Consider the following 17,798-nt stretch of genomic DNA (forward strand, 5'->3'; position numbering starts at 1 on the left):
CAGTTGTTAATATACATTCCCATTTCAGTTAACCATTTAGCATGTGTGATGGAATATCTTCCACTTGCTTGGATGAGTGTAGTTATTGAACATTGAAGAAACTTGACACCATCCAGGATAAGGCAACCTGCTTAATCAGCACTTATGATTAAGTTAGAGTCCTTCAGCATAGAGACAAGCCCTTCGGCCCAAGTTGGTCTGTGCTGTCCATCCACGCTAACCACATTTCCCTGCACTTGATGCATATCCTTCTTTCTTGTCCGTGTATTCATCCAAATTCATTTTAAATGTTGTTGATTTACCCACTCCAATCACTTACGCTGGTAGCTCATTCCATATGCCTACCACCCTGTGTGTATAAAAAAAAACAAAAAAAAAGTTGTATTTTAGGTTCCCATGTATTCTTTCCCCTCTTAGCTTAAACTGATGCACTCTAGACCTCAACTCCCCACCCCTGGGAAAAAGACTGAGTGCATTCACCCTAACCATGCCTCTCATGGTCTTATACACTTGTATAAGATCCCCCCCACTCACTCTGCTGTGCTCTAAAGAAAAAGTCCTAGCTTGTCCAACTTCTCCCTATAACTCTGTCCCTTGAGTCCTAACAACATCCTTGTAAATTTCTGCTGTGCACTTTCCAGTTTAATAATATCCTTCCTATAGCGCGGTGTCCGAAACTGAACACAATACTCCAACGCCAGCCTCACCAACATCCTGTACAACAGCAATATAACTTAGCAACTTCTGTACTCGGTTCCCTGACTGATGAAGGCCAGTGTGCCAAAAGCCGCCTTCACTGCCCTGTCTACCTGAAAGCAGTATGAAACATCCCACTTAATTTGACTTGATAAGTGTTCATATTGACCAAAAAATTAAGGAATGAAGATAAGTGACATGGACAGGGAATGTAAACAGTGGTCTGGTATCTGTATTTGTATAGCAGGAGAAATCCAAATAATTTTTCACTGAAATTTCAGATGTGTTGGAAAACCTCAGATAATAGGTCTCAATCATAATTGTTCAGGGCTTTAAGGTAAACATTGCTTTCAATGATGATGAATATTCCATTGTTAGATATTTTATTCCTAATTATTCTGAGATATTTCTAGATATTCTTGGATATTCTTGATAAGTTATAGATAACATTGAACAGAATTGCAGTCGTATAGCTTTTGACAGGTTTTGGTACAGGCATGTGTATTGCTTGTTCATTTAGAGTCATAGTCACACAGCATGGAAACAGACCCTTTGGTCTAACCAGTCCATGTTCCCAAACTAAAGTAGTCTTGCAGTCTGCTTTTGGCCCATATCCCTCTAACCCTTTGGTATTCATGTACCTGTCCAAATGTCTTTTAATCATTGTAACTGTATCTGTATCTACTACTTTCTCTGGCAGCTCATTTCCCACATGAACCACTCTCTGTAAAACAAAAAATGTTGACCCTCATGTCATTTTTAAATCTTTCTCCTGTCACCTTCAAAATATGCCCCCTAGTTTTGACGACTCCACCTGTGGCAAAATACCCTTATCTTATCTATGTCCCTCCTGACTTTATAATCGTCAATAAGGCCACCCCTCAACCTCTTACACTCCAGTGGGGAAATAAAAGTCCCAGCCTATCCAGCCTCTCCTTATAACTCAAATGCACCATTTCAGCAACATCCTTGTAAATCTCTTCTGAATTGTTTCCAGCCTAATAATATCCTCCTTATAACAGGGCGACCAGAACTGTACACAGTACTCCAAAAGTGGCCTCACCAATGTCCTGTACAACCTCAACATGACATCCAAAGTTCTATACTCAATGGTTTGAGCAATGAAGGCAAGTGTGCTAAATGTCGTCTTAACCACCCCGTCTACCTGTGACGCAACTTTCAAAGAACAATGTACCTGAACCCCAAGGTCCCTGTGTTCAACAAAACTACCCAGGGCCCTACCATAAGGCCTTCCAACTGCTTAAATCTGTTAAAATTCTGCTAGATTGGATAGACAGAGGTGAAGGAGTACATGATAACGTGGGCACATTTGATTACAGGTAGTTGCTTTCGTGGAGGGAAATGGTACCACGAACTTGTTGGGTGAAATGTCTGCGTTTTAATTATGGAAAAATTCTTCTGATCAAAAAGTCAATTTTAACACGCTTTAGTTCAGATGAATTCTTTGCTTATGCACAATTAAGTATGAAGCTCTGCAATAATACTTTTTGTTTGATGTATTTTAGCTGCGTCTGGCAGCACTTCATCAAATCTTGGTGTTGCTTTCTGGAATGGAGGAAAAGGGCAGCCAGTTGACTGGAAGTAATTCTCTGACTTCATGGTTCCACTCCGCTTCTTTACTCACATCAGTCAGGCTGCAATTCCTGGCAGGATGCTTTGGCCTGGACACAGTGGGAAATGCAGGGATCAAAGGTGAAAGTGTCCAACTGCATCACTATCAGGTACTCACCAAATGTAATCATCAGATTAGGGAGTGATTTGAAGTTAATCTGAAATACAGAATCTGTTGATTTATAATAAAACTCCAGTTTCTTTATCCTAAAAGTCCTGTCTTAAAAAGTAATCTATGGAAACGCAACATAAAAATTTAGATAATATTAACCAGTTGCAAATAGTCCATTTTCTCATGTTCTGAATTTTATGTTAATGATTAACACAATAGTTATATATGTATATCTGTTGCATTTTCAACTTAAATCTATATGAGAAGTGCTCCATAAATTGATGTTTTAATTACTTCCTCCTTCTTGAAATTAATTATTCTAAATCAGATTTTACAGACTATTGCTATATTTGTCAATTCACATTTTCCTGAAATAAAGCATATTTATGGAAGAGTTTGTGAAATCTATGGAGGTGATGTATGTATTCTGTGATCTTTTCTCCAAATGGGACAAATTTGGACGTGTCCTTCAAATTTCCATTCCTTGAAGTAAAAACCTGACCTGTTGAGAATTTCCAGTACAATCTGGGAACAAATTGAAATTGGTCTTCAAAAATTATTAATGGGCAGGCAATACATTAGAATGGCAACCAGAGTGATTGAGTCATGTTCTCCTCATATGAAATCTACGGATGTATTTTAAAAATCCTGATGGCTGAAAATCGCTGAATGTTTTGAAAACTCAAAAACAGAAATCTTTTGAAAGGGATTCAAACTCCAAGACTGCAGTGGTACCATTAAGTTATGGCTGACTTAAATAAAAATGAGTGAATTCTACAAAAAGCCATTTTGTACACAGCAAATAAAGGAACAGTGGGTGTTTAGGAGCCAATGAGGGTACCCACCTGATCCGTCCCCGACCATATTTCTCAACCCAGGCCAATATCCGTTCATCTTCCAGGTTTTGACACGAGGCAGTTATTGCTTTCAGTTTGGAGAGCTTGCAGGCCGGTGGATAATTGGGTCAGGGAACACAGATTTGAGATCCAAAAATAAAGACATTTATTCTGTCCTTACTTTTCGATTTCGATTCATCAATTCCGTTTCTCTACACACTTTGAATACTACCTGTTGTAATTCATTGTTACAAATACTGGCAGTGCAGTAACTCCACAGGAGGTATGATGTAGTTATTGTTTTACAAATTTGCATCTGGCAGTTTCTGTTATAAATCAAGAAAATAAAACCGGTAAAAAAGGACAAAGTGTGTAGGTGTTTTTAAAAAACATTTCTTTAATGTTTTTAAAACACATAGTAAAATTAAGGCTAATCAAAGTTGTTGATGGTGATTGTTACCTTGTGCACCTGGAGATTGCAGGTTGGAGCCCCTCTCAGACCTACACACTTGGATTACTATCTTTCAGTGGATATGTTTGAACCCTTTTGGATTGACCTGAAAGACCCTGTATAATTAATTTTGAAGAAATGCAGGTAACCTTTTCCTGATGTACTGACCAGTGTTCCTCCCTTAACATTGAGAATGATGGAATACCTCTTCAATTCTCATTATGCTTTATTGCAAATTCGCTGTCACCTTCCCCAAATCGAAACAACAGTGATTGCACTTCAAGAAGTACTGAACTGGTTGTCAAGTGTTATAGGCATCCTGGGGTTGTGAAAAGTGTTACATAAGTTACTGTCTTCCTTTAAGTTCCATCTGTAAGTATTAATGACATTGCAATGAAGTCTGTTGAGGTGGTCAATCAAACTTGACACAACTTGGTAATTTGATCATTCAGGATGGTATTAGAGCTGCCAAGAGAAACATTCAGATGGATATCCAGAGTGCTGTTCACAAGATCTACCAACAACTATCCGCTACCCTAGAGCGGGCTTTGCAAGCAAATAAGCACCACATTGGTAAGGATTTGAAATGTTGCATAAAAACTGGCAAATTTGAGAGGGTGGTAGTTATGGACTTCTGTTTTGAAATGGTTGGCTGGCATCCTCCTTTCATTTTCATCCTTTCTTTAATGGTGCCATTATGTTCAGAAAAATATAAAGTCAAAACTAAATACAATCATATAAATAATTTTGGCATATGGTCCTCATTTAACAATAATACTCATTTGCAGTAAAATCTTGTTCAGCATCTCAACACTCTTCTGTTAGGAGCTATGTTCAAAAATGACCAGTTGCACATCATTGACGATAAAATGTGGAGCTGGAGGAGCACAGCAGGTCAGACAGCATCTGAGGACCAGGAAAGTCGAAGTTTTGGGTCTGGATCCTTCATTAGGATTGGGGAGGAGTAAGGGAGCTTGGAAATAAATGGGGGTGGAGTGAGGTTGGGGGAAGGTGGGTTGGATGGTGATAGGTGAAAGCAGGTAGGGAGTTGTCGTGATTGGTCAGTGGGAAGAGTGGGAGCGGATAATTGAGAAGGAAGATGGACAGGTTGTGTTAGGTCAAGGAGGCAGGAGGAGAGAGGGAGCTGGACATGGGGGTGGGGAGATTTTGAAGTTGGTGAACTTTATGTTGAGGCCACAATTTATCATTTTACATTGAAAGGTATAGCACAGGAGGCTAAGCCTATCTGTGCCAGCTCTGTAAGAGCAACACTGCTGGTTACACTCTCCTACCCTTTCCATGTTGCACTACAAAGTTTTCACCCTTCAGATGCTTATCAGTTTCCTTTTGAAAGCTGTGATTGAACCTATCTCCATCATACTCCTCAGTCATTGAGCATTGTTGTTCATAACAACTTGCTGTCTGAAAATGCTATTTTTGGTTCTTTTGCTAGGCATCTTCAGTTGGTGTCCTGTGGTTGTGGTACTTCCCACAATAGTTAGAACTATTTCTGTCTCTTGACTCAATCTACAACCATTGTTTCCTGTGCCTGAGGCAAATTTATTTCAAATGCACTTCTTCTCCAAGGAAGACAGCCCTGGTTACATTGATCTGTCCTCACAACAGCAATCCCTCATCTTTGGAAACATTTTCACAAATCTTTCTGGCACCCTTTCTAAAACCCTCACATCCTTCCGAACGTGCGATGAACTGAAGATACTGGACCCTGAGGTCAAACCTGTGAATTAATTTCAAGTGCTTTGCTTTTGAACTGTATTTACACAATTCATAAATATGTTTGCATTTTAAGTCACTTTAACAATCAGTCTTGCCACCTACAATCATTTGTGCATGTATACGCCTGATGTTGCTGTCCTTGCACCACCTTCAGAATTTACAACCTTTGTTTATATTGCTTCTCCTAATCCTTCTTACAAACCTGCATCAATTCACCACAACTTTGCATTAAATTTCATCTGCCACACGTACAGCCACTGTATCAGCCTGTTTTTGTTCTCTGGTCTATCTCTGTCCTCTTCGATGTTCAAGTTCCAAGATTGAATATTAAGTTCCAATATTGGAATTTTGCCCTGTACGTGCAAGTCTAAGTCATTAATATCCATACATATCAAGAAGACTCTAAGAACAACCCTTGGGGAAACTCACCATAGACCTTCTTCCAGTTTGAAGAACAATTGTTGACTGCTACTGTTTCGTGCCACTCAGCCAACTTAGTATTCATACTGCTGCCCTCCTCGTTCAATGGGCTCCAACTTGCTTGCCTATTATGTGGCACCATGAACGTCATAGCTACCTCATTATCCTCATAAATATCTTTATCTTTTTAAAAGATACTTGAATCAAGGTAGTTAAATTTGTTCAAGGCAAATTATTTTTATCTTGGGTTGCCTTGATTAATCCACATGTGCGGAAGTCACTGCTAGTTTTGTCCCTGAATATCATGTACATAAGTTTTTCCACCACTTAGGTTAAACTTGGCTTGTCTGTAGTTGCTGAGTTCATCCTTACATGCCTTTGTTCAAAAAACAATGTTGATTATGACTTTGGCAGCATATTCTTGATAAAAGAAAGTGCAAGGTACTCATTTAGCACTTTCAGTTCTTGTGTCCTGAGGAAGTGTAATACCTGAAACATTGACTTCTCCAGATGCTGCCTGGCTTGCTGTGTTTTTCCAGCCTCCTGCATCTACCATGGACTGCAACTGCAGTATTTTTGTCTAACCAAGGTTATAGTGCAATAGGTTTATTTGAAATCATAAGCTTTCGAAGTGCTGCCCCTTCATCAGGTGACCTGACGTCAGCCTCCTGTATGCCAGATTGTTTCCACCATCTCATCACCTGGTGTACCTCACAATCTCTTCCTTTCCCTCTTCAATTTCTGAAATTCACTCTGGAAAAACTGGTAGTTCTTGTGCCTGCTTTTGCCTTGTTCATATAAAACTTTGTTTGCCTCCTCCATGATATTGCCGAGGGCCCCAACCACACTCTTCACAAGGAAATGTTTTGTTGCGTTCTACAATCTGCTGTTTAATATTCTTGCTTTTAGTACAGTCTACTCCTAATTGACCAGCCTTCTTTCCTCAATTTTGGGTAGCTCATGGCATCAACTCCACACATTCTTCTCACTCTGATCCATATTTGACCCCTTGTAGACTTAAATTTTTTAAATTAGATCTTAGCAAAAATTTGTAGCTCGGGTTGTGGATGCAGTTGTTTGTTTGCCCGCTGAGCCGATTATTCCGTGGTGTGCAGACGTTTCGTTACCAGTCCAGGCAACATCATCAGTGGAACCTCTAATTGCAGCATTGGTGTTCTGATCAGTTACGAATTTATAGGATCCTCTGGTGTGGTGTGTCTTGTCGCTTCAGGTTCTGTTTTTCAGCATCAGTATGTGTTACAGGGTCTGTTTCTATGTGTTTGTTAATGGAGTCCCGTGTTGAGAACCAGGCCTCCAGAAATTCCCTTGCATCTCTGTTGTTTGTTTGCCCCAGTATGTCCCAGTTGAACTAATGGCCTTCTTTGTCTGTGTGTATCGAGACAAGTGAATACCGGTCATGTCTTTTTGCTGCCAGCTGGTACTTGTGTATCCTGGTTGTCAGTTTCCTCCCTGTTTGTCCAATGTAATGTCTGTTGTGCTCACTACATGGGATTCATTATAGATACTGTACATGCGGGTGAACTGGCTTCCCACTTCCTACAGACTAAGGGGGTGGCAGTGGGCACCCGCATGGACCCAAGCTATGCCTGTCTCTTCATTGGATACGTGGAACAGTCCCTTTTCCACTGGCCATGCTAAATTGCCCATAGTGTTCAGGGGTGTGTGGGTTCTGGGGGGATGGGTCTGGGTGGGATGCTCCAAGGGTCGGTGTGGACTTTTTGGGCCAAAGGGCCTGTTTCCACACTGTAGGGATTCTATGATTCTATACCCAACCTCTTCCTCCATTACATTGACTGTATCGGCGCTGCCTCGTGCTCCCACAAGGAGCTTGAACAATTAATCAACTTTACTAACACCTTTCACCCCAACCTCAAATTGACCTGGACCATCTCTGATACCTCTCGCTCCTTCCTGGACACCTCTGTCTCCATCTCAGATGACGGTTTCGAGGCGGTCACCAATTTCAAGCCCACCGACTCCCATAGCAGCCTAGACTACACCACCTCCCACCCACCTTTCTGCAAGAATGCAATTCCCTACTTCCAACTCCTCCACCTCTGCCGTGTCTGCTCCCAAGAGGGGGTGTTCCACTACCGCACATCCCAAATGTCCTCCTATTTCAAGGACTGCAACTTACCCCACCCCACCTTCGGTGGTTGAAAATGCCTTCAACCCACATCTCTTGCGTTTCCCACATCTCTACCCTCACATCCCCTCCCTCCAATAAAAACAAAGACAGAATTCCCCTTGTCTTCACATATCACCCCACCAACCTCCATATCCAACGCATCATTCTCCGCCACTTCTGCCACCTACAATCTGACCCCACAATCAAAGATTTATTTCCCTCCCCACCCCATCTGCCTTTCGTAAGGACCTCTCTCTCCACTACTACCTCGTCCGCACCACAGACCCCACTACCCCGCCACCCCCAGCACCTTTCCCTGCAACCGCAGGAAGTGCGACACCTGCCCCTACACCTCCCCCCTCACCTCCATTCTAGACACCAAACAAACCTTCCACATTAGACAAGGGTTCACCTATACATTCGTCAACGTGGTCTGTTGCATCCACTGCTCCTGATGTGGCCGCGTCTACATCGGTGAGACCAAGTGGGGGCTCGGAGACCGTTCTGTAGAGCACCTGTGCTCTGTTCGCGACCGACGACAACACCTGCTGGCTGCGAACCAGTTCAACTCCCCCGGGCCGCCTCCAGTGTCACAATGACGCCACCCGCAAACTGGAGGAGCAGCACCTCATATTCCGCTTTGGGAACCTACAGCCCAATGGCCTAAATGTGGATTTTACCAGTTTCAAAATCTCCCCACCTTATTCCATGACCCTTCCCCCTCATCCCCACTCCCTTGCCTGACACAATCTGTCCATCTTCTCTCACACCTATCTGCCCCTCCCACCTCACTGACCAATCCCCACCATTTCCTACTTGCATCCACCGATCACCATCCCACCTCCCCTTCCCCAGTCCTACTCCTCCTCTCTCTCTTTATTTCTGAGCTCCCTTCTGAAGAAGAGTCCCGACCCGAAACGTCAACTTTCCTGCTCCTCTGATGCTGCCTGGCCTGCTGTGTTCCTCCAGCTCTGCACTGTTATCTCTAAGTCAGTTAGTTGATTGCTTTGCACATACTGTTTACATTTTTAAATTAGCTACTGAAATAGTTATGTATTATTTGGTTCGATTTATCTAAACCCTGTCTGCCAAGTTCATGTCACCTGAAACCAGTTCTTGATCTTGACTTGCCATGTGAGTGTTTTATATTATTTAAGTGCTTTATATTATTTTTATAGTGGATGACAATGCAAACTGTTTTTGAAACATGTAAAATGCAATGTTGTTGTTTATCATCCTCTTTATTAAACTCTGTATTGTTACAGATAAATATTGTTTTTATCCCTGATACAGGAGCCCAGCAACGCCTCTTGCTGGTCACGGTATTCGCACTTAGTGTGCGTTACCAGCCGGTGGATGTCTCTTTGGCAATCTCTAGCGGTTTGTTGAATGTACTATCCCAGTTGTGTGGCACTGACACAATGCTGGGACAGCCACTGCAATTGATACATAAACCAGGTGTTTCACAGCTCAGCACAGCTTTGAAGGTTGCAAGCACTAGATTGCTTCAGATTCTAGCCATCACCACAGGGTAAGCAAGAGTTTAAATTTTCTGTCACTTAAGTAATGAGTGTATTGATTAATGCAGATGTGAACTGCTGTCAAATGGCTCGCTTTTCAAGTTAATTAAAACCACAGCATTCCTACTGAAATTCTCTCAATTTGTAAAACAGAAACAAAGAACAATACAGCACAGGAACAGGCCGAGCAGCCCTCCAAGCCTGTGCTGACACGTTTTGCCTTTCCTTACTGAAACGGGCTTCACTTACAGGATCCATATCCGGCTATTCCCTTCCTATTCATGTATTCGTCCAGGTGCTTCTTGAATAGTGCTATTGTGTCTGCTTCTACCACTTCCTCTAGCAGCACATTGCAAGTACTCAGTGCCCTTTGCGTGAAAAACTTACCTCACACATCTCTTTTAACCATCACCTCTTCCACCTTGAATCTGTGACCCCTAGTAATTGACTCCTGCACCCTGGGAAAAAGCCTCATTCTTCCCACTCGATCCATACCATTCAAAATCTTGTAAACTTTATCAGGTCGCTCCTTAACGTGCTGCATCCCAGTGAAAACTTTCTTCAAACAGCTAAAATCACAACACCAGGCAGCATCTTGTTAAACCTTTTCTGCACCGTCTCCAAAGCACCCCACATCCTCCTCGTAGTGTTGTGACCAGAACTGTATGCAATTGTCCAAGTTGGCCTAAGTAAAGTTCAATAAAGCTACAGCATAATTTGTCTATCCTTGCATTCAATGCCCCTTCTAATGAAGGCAAACATGCCAAAGGCCTTTTTTACTGCCTTCTCTATCTGCACGCCCAGATCACTGTGTGTATCAATACTCCTAAGTGTTCTGCCATTCACTGTGTAATTTCCGAAATGCATCACCTCTCATTTTTCTGGATTAAACTCCATCTGCCATTTTTCTGCCCATGCCTCCAACTGATCTATATCCTGCTGTATCCCTCTGACAGTCCTCCTCACTATCCCCACCTCTTCCAATTTTTGTATTGTCTGCAAACTTACTAATTAGACGAGCCACGTTTTCCTCCAAATCATTTATAACCATGAGCAGCAGAGGTCCCAGGACAGATCCTTGTGGAAAACCGATAGTCACGACCCTCCATTCTGAAAAGCATCTTCCCGCCGCTGCCCTCTGTCTCCTATGACGAAGCAGTCCTGTATTCATCTTACCAGCTAACCCCAGTAACATGTGACTTCACCTTTTGTACCAATCTGCCATGAGGGACCTTGTCAAAACATTTACTGAAGTCCATGGAGACAACGTAAACCGCTTTTCCTTCATCAATCATGTTTGTCATTTCCTCAAAAAACTCGATCAAGTTAGTGAAGCACCATGTCCTCAGCACAAAACCATGCTGTCCATTGCTAATAAGTCTATTTGCTTCTAAATGCGTATAGATCTTGTCCCTGAGAATCTTTTCTAGTAATTTCCCTACCACCAATGTGAGGCTCACAGGCCTGTCATTTTCTGGATTATCTCTGCTACCCTTAAACAATGGGACAACATTGGTTATTCTCCAGTCCTCTGGAACCTCCCCTGTGGCCAAAGAGGATACAAAGATGTCTGTCCAGAAATTTGTTCTCTTGCCTCCCTCAATATTCTGGGATAGATCCCATCAAGACCTGGGGACCGAGCTACCTTCTTTCTTTGTAAGATGCATATCACCTTTTTCTTTTTAATAGCAACTTGTCTTAGCAATTTGACACTCCCTTCCCTGACATCATCTTCCACCAATTTCTTCTCTTTGTTGAATATCAACGCAAAATTATTCATTTAGGACCTCACCTACCTCTTCTGGCTCCACATACAGGTTCCCTCCATGGAACCATAGAACCCCTACTGTGTGGAAACAGGCCATTCAGCTGAACAGGTCCACACCGACCAAGCCTCTAAAGAGCATTCCACCCAGACCCATCCACCTACCCTATCCCTGCATTTCCCATGGCTAACCCACCTAGCCTGCACATCCCTGAACATTATAGCAATTTAACATGGCTAATCCACCTAATCTGCACATCTTTGGACTGTGGGAGGAACAGTCTCCGCACAGACAGTCACCTGAGAGTGGAATTGAACCCGGGTCCCTGGCGCCTTGAAGCAGCAGTGCTAACCACTGAGCCACTCTGCTGCTCTTGTCCTTGAGTGGACCAACCCTTTCTCTGGCTGCCCTCTTACTTTTTATATATGCATAAAAAGCCTTGAGCTTCTCCTGAATCCTGTTTTCTAACAACTTTTCATGACTCCTTTTCACCCTTCTAATTACTCGTTCTTTGCTACTTTCCTTTTTTTAACTCCAAGGGTTTCGTCATCCTCTGCTCCTAGATGCTTCCTTTTTCTTTTTGACCAAGGTCATAATATCCTTGGTCATCCAAGGTTCACGTAACTTGCCGCACCTGTCCTTCATTCTCACAGGAACATGCTGCTCCTGAATGGTTATCAACTGCCATTTGAAATACTCCCACGTGTCCAATATGGATTTATCCTCAAAAAGCTGCCTCCAATCAAAATTCTCCAGTTCTTGCCTGATAATGTTGTTGTTCACCTTTCCCCAGTTTAACACCTTCACCTGAGGACCTGTCCAAGAGTATCTTAAAACTCACGGTATTTTGGTCACTACTCCCAAAATGCTCCCCCACTGAAACTTCACTCACCTAGCCGAGGTCATTTCCCAAAACCGTGTCCTGCCCCTACACCTCCCCCTTCACCTCCATCCAAGGCCCAAAGCAAACTTGTCATATCTGACAGGGGTTCACCTATACATCATCCAACCTGGTCTACTGTATCCGTTGCTCCCAGTGTGGCCTCCTGTACATTGGTGAGACCAACCGCAGACTCTGGGACCATTTCGTGGAGCATACTCTGTATGCGACAAATGACAATACCTTCTAGTCGCCAACCATTTTATCTCCCCCTCCCACTGTCTTGATGACATGTCCATCCTGGGCCTCCTCCATTGCCACAGTGACACCACACACAAACTGGGGGTGCAACATCTCATATTCCGCCTGGGAGCCTACAGCCTTATGGCCTTAACATAGAACTGACCAGTTTTAAAATCACCCCATCCCCGGCCTCATCCCACGTGCAAACCTCCCTCTCATCCCCGTCTCCTTGACCTGACACAGCCTGTTAATCGTTTTCCCCACCTACCCCGTTGACCAATCCCCACTGCCTCCTACCTGCATCCAACCTATCACCACCCCACCTACCTTTCCACAGCACCACCCCTCCTCTCTCTCTTTAATTCCCAGCTCCCTTCTCCCTCCCTATTTCTGAAGAAGTGTCCTGACCCAAAACGTCAACTTTCCTGCTCCTCTGATGCATCTTGGCCTGTTGTGTTCCTCCAGCTCCGCACTGTGTTGCTGCTATATCCCCTTCCATGTCTGGTCTATTTACATAGTGTCAAGGAACCCTCCTGAATGGTCCTTAAAATTCTGCCCTATCCAAGCCCCTAGTACAAAGTGAGTCCCAGTCAATATAGGGGAAGTTAAAATTATCCACCACAACAATTCTGCTGTTTTCACATCTTTCCAAAATCTGTCACTGGCTGTTCAGAGGCCTGGAGTGTACTCCTAGCATTGTGATTTCACCTTTCCTATTTCTGAGTTCTACCCATATTGCCTCACTTTCAATACAGCTTGAGATACTCCTTTAGCAGTAATGCAACTCCCCACCCTTTTTACATCCTTTTCTATCACGCCTGAAACATCTTAATCCTGGGAAATTCAGCTGCCAGTCCTGTTTGTCTTTCAGCCAAGTCTCTGTAATCAGAATAATGTCATAGTCCCAAGTACTAACCATAACTCTTAAGTTCATCTGCCTTGCCTATTATTCTTCTCACATTGAAACACATGCATTTCAGACCACCTCCCCCGTTCCCCCTCAATTTCTGCATCACCTGCCCTCCTACTCTGCTTTCCATCCCCTGCCACATGAGTTTATATCCTTCCCAACAACTCTACAAAGTACCCCTCCACAGGGACATCAGTCCCAGTCCTGGTCCTGTCCAGGTAAAACCCGATTTTGTTTAGGATCTCTTCCCCACCCACCACCTTCTTCCCCCCCCACCCCCAAACGAAAAAACTGGTCCCAAGGCCCCATGAATGTGAAACCCTCTGCTTCACATCATCTTTTCAGCCACATGCTCATTTGTCTATATTCTGCAGTTTCTACTCTTTCAAACTAACTTTCAAATGTTTGAACCTTTCTTTTGGACATTTAGAATCATAGTCGTACAGCAATTAAACAGGCCCTTCGGCCCACCATATCTATATGGATCAAAAAACACCAAAATACGTTAATCCAATTACCTGTACTTTGTACATAACAGGATGCCCTAGCACTTCGAGTACTTATTCAGCTGTTTCTTAAATGTTACAAGAGTACCTGCTTCCACCACCCCGTCAGGCAGCTGTTCCATACTTGCATCACACTCTGGGTGAAATTTTCTTTCTCTCGGATCTCCTGTAAACCACTTCCTCCTCACCCTAAACTTATGCTGTCTAGTCTTAAACACGCCTGCCAAGGGGAAAAGATTTGCATGATCTACTTCGTCAGTGCTTTTCAAAATTTTGTGTATCTCAATAAGATCCCACGTCAACCTCCTCTGCTCCGGGGAAAAGTAAACCCAGTCTATCCCAGCTCTATCTCACCCTGTCCGGCTCACCCTTGCTCCCTCTCCCTAACTCTGGCACACGCGCCTGCCCTCGTGCACCTCAAACCTGCCAGCACCTGCCCTCGCATGCACCCCCCACTCGCTCCCTCTTTCATGTGCACTAACATCTTCCCTCATCCTCATGCCAATCCACCTCTTCCTCAATATAAATATCCTTTGTTGATGCTGTCAGACCTGCTGAGTTTCGCCAGTGATTTCTGTTTTTGCTATTTTATCTTCGTGTTTTCTATAATTTATCACTCAAGATTAGGTCTTTGTGATTTATTTGCAGAAACAAAATCTCCAGGTCACACTTTTTTGCATTTCATATAGAATTCTTGTGCTGCATTGTATCCCTACCTTTGAACCAGAAAGCTCAGGTTAAAATCCCACCTGCTCTTGACATGTGTAATAACTACTCTGAACAGGTTGATTAGGTAAATAGGTTTAATAAAAGTAAAAATTGAATCCTGCTTTGTCATAAAATACAAATTCACTGGTGCTACCTGCTATCCAGTACTCTGTCCAAATGGATTTTCTTCAAGTCTGATCTTCAGCAGTCAATGCTGAGAGCCTCAGAAACCTTTGAGACATTGAATTCAATTTGACTATCAACACCTGTATGTGCACTTTGCAACTAGATACCACCTTGGGACTTTTTCGACTCGTTCCTTTTCTTACCTTCCCACATGCTGAAATCAACTTGTTGTATCAAACTCTGAAAATTCAGCACTGAATGGGTATTAAACTCACTGTTCTGATGATATGTAAATTATTGCACTGAACAATGCTGTTACCATTTTAAGACTACACATCATCTTATTCAGCAATTCAGATATCAATACTTTTATGTGTATTTTATTCTTATTCCATAGAACATATGCAGACAAGCTGAGCCCTAAGGTGGTTCAGTCTCTTTTAGACCTGCTCTGCAGTCAGCTGAAAAGCTTAATATCTCAGGCTGGAGTGCAGCTAACCCCTTTGCATGGGGACGGAGAAAACAAATTAGCTGAGATTGGTGAGACTGAGGATACCAAAGATATGAAAGGTATTGGAACAATAATTGAAAAAGATAGTTTTGCATCTGTATTTAAAATTGAGGGTGTGTTGGTAGCTGCAGGATTTGCACCTCTGGTTTAAGCATGAGAAACTCCAAAACAAAAGTGTGCACCAGCTTCGTCACTGGAATTAGACGTAATCTTATTTTGTGATTTTTCTACTCCAGTGGGGCTTTAAGACGTTGTCGTTAAATGAACTAAGATCTTGATTTTCACCACGTCAGCCAACTCTCTTATATTTATTTAAGATTATATCAGGAATTTGTAAAACTCAAAGTATGGATAGTGCGTAAAATGTACAAATTCCCAGTTGCTACTAATTGACTGTAGGATTGCGGTCTGCCACCCACTTCTTTTCTGTACCTATCAGTTCTGAGGGGTTCTTGCTTGCTTGTGAGTAAGCATAAAGAAAATTGCTGAGGTGTGGCTTTTCCAGATTCCTTGAAACGAGTAAAATAGTTTTGATTGATACTGTGCATTCTGGGTAAACTTGGCATCTGTAGTGTTTAATTTCTCTTCCCTTCAGTCACAACACAAATGACTTGTGACTGTGTACTAGCAATGTTTACAAATGTGATGCGGATATTTCAGATATATTCTTATGAATTTTTAACATTTAACTTCGTAATGTTCAAGTTTAGGGGAATATTAATTAAAGTAATTAAATTAATTCATAAAAATCAGAGCACAATACAGTCTCATTGCCAATCTTACTAATAATCCTCCAGTAGAGTTATTCACTGCAATCTAGTTTTTGCGCCCTTCCCCCACATCAAATAAATCTGATTTCCATACCAGGAATATGCCTCAGTAATTTCTTGATATTGGGTTATGTGACTGAAATCTTCTTGCACTGTTTTTCTTCTACAGCTATTCTACGAAAACAGCATGCAGCAGATCTGCAGCTGGGGGATTTTCTTGTTTTCCTGCGGAGAGTTGTTTCCTCAAAAGCTATTCAGTCAAAAATGGCATCGCCTAAATGGACCGAAGTGCTGCTTAATATTGCTGCACAAAAATATTTTTCTGGTATGGAACTTCTCCTGAAAAAGTATTAAGAATTAATTAATTCTTAACACAAATATATCTCCCATGTATGTGGGCAATCTGTGGTTTGATAGCGTGGTTGCGACATTTACACGATAGTCTAGAGTACGCCACTATTCTCTGAGAATACAGGTAATCATATCTGCTTTATCAAATGATGGATCATAAATGGCGTGTAAATTTTAATCTTCAGTTCAAATTCCTTAACAAATGCCTCTCTTTTAAAAGGAACTGTAAGTTGGCTGATACAAAATTATGGGAGAAATATTCAATACAATGCATGGTTCTGTAATGGGAGCTATCTCTTAGGCTAGAAAGTCTAATTGCAACAAAATAAACACATGGATGCTGAGTTTAATTGCTACTTGCTCAGGGTGTTTTAAGATTGGAACATCAGTTTCAGATTGAGCTACGTAAACATTTCAAGATAGTTCTGTAACTTTCAGCGAAACATCGGGCATGTCACACTAGGCATATTTGATATATGTTGACATAGTGATTTGGTAAAATCTGCGTATAGAAGTATCAGTGTCACAAAATCATTTCCTGTTTCCAAAGAAAAATATCTTGAATCATTATTATTTTACCATCATTTATAATGAGTACATTTTCCTATGTCAGCCTGAATTTTGAGTATAAAGCCACATGTAGATTATATGCTGATGCAATATATGCATAATGCTGCATTCAGGAGGATGGTAATGGCCACAAACTAGAAGCCGTTCTAAGTTTTAAATGTTTTTATTGTCAACCATTCTGCCACAAGGTAGTGATTGTTTTTATTTGAAAAGGAACTCTGCTTTTATTCATTTCCTCTGAAAAATAGTTTTGGTTACATCCTGAAAGCCAGTCATGGAGTAACAAAACAAGGTCCTTCAGCTGAGTGAATCTGCTCTGGTCAAAAACAGCCACCTAACTATCCTAATCCAAATATTCGCCACCTGAATAATAACAGCAACTTTAAATTGCACCTTTAATACAACAAACCATTCCAAGGTAGTTTACAGAAATCTTGTAAAATAACTGCAAACTGTGTATGGAGATATTAGGCACAGATTTTTGCCTGAAGAGAGAACACCTCAATGGTGGTAAAAATGGTGGAAAGTAGCATGAAAGCATTGCCCTGAACTCAGTACTTCCCATTTTCACAGAGAAGGGGATGGAGTTGGCTTGGGATTGTGTGTGTGTGCCATTTACAGAAGCAACTGGCCATTTACTTTTCAGCTGCCTTTGCTCCTGTATCAGAGATAGTAGGAACTGCAGATGCTGGAGAATCCGAGACAACAAGGTGCAGGGCTGGATGAACACAGCAGGCCAAGCAGCATCATAGGAGCAGAGAGGCTGACGTTTCGGGCCTAGACCCTTCATCAGAAAAGGGGGAGGGGAAGGGGGTTCCGAAATAAATAGGGAGAGAGTGGGAGGCGGATAGAAGAGGGATAGAGGAGAGGATAGGTGGAGAGGAAACAAACAGGTCGAAGAGGC

General features: G+C 42.2%; 1 protein-coding gene across 1 annotated transcript in view; it reads left to right on the forward strand.

Annotated features, from left to right (window-relative positions):
- Positions 1 to 17,798, forward strand: part of herc1 (HECT and RLD domain containing E3 ubiquitin protein ligase family member 1) — a 333,814-nt gene that overhangs the window by 112,795 nt on the left and 203,221 nt on the right. Inside the window, exons 27-31 of the mRNA XM_048617017.1 lie at positions 2,223 to 2,438; positions 4,180 to 4,300; positions 9,327 to 9,564; positions 15,090 to 15,262; positions 16,143 to 16,298. Coding sequence (XP_048472974.1) covers positions 2,223 to 2,438; positions 4,180 to 4,300; positions 9,327 to 9,564; positions 15,090 to 15,262; positions 16,143 to 16,298 — 904 coding nt within the window. The remainder of the gene's footprint in view (positions 1 to 2,222; positions 2,439 to 4,179; positions 4,301 to 9,326; positions 9,565 to 15,089; positions 15,263 to 16,142; positions 16,299 to 17,798) is intronic.

The sequence above is a fragment of the Rhincodon typus genome, chromosome 36 (genome assembly GCF_021869965.1).
Source record: "Rhincodon typus isolate 14 chromosome 36, sRhiTyp1.1, whole genome shotgun sequence".
Classification (NCBI taxonomy): Eukaryota; Metazoa; Chordata; class Chondrichthyes; order Orectolobiformes; family Rhincodontidae; genus Rhincodon; species Rhincodon typus.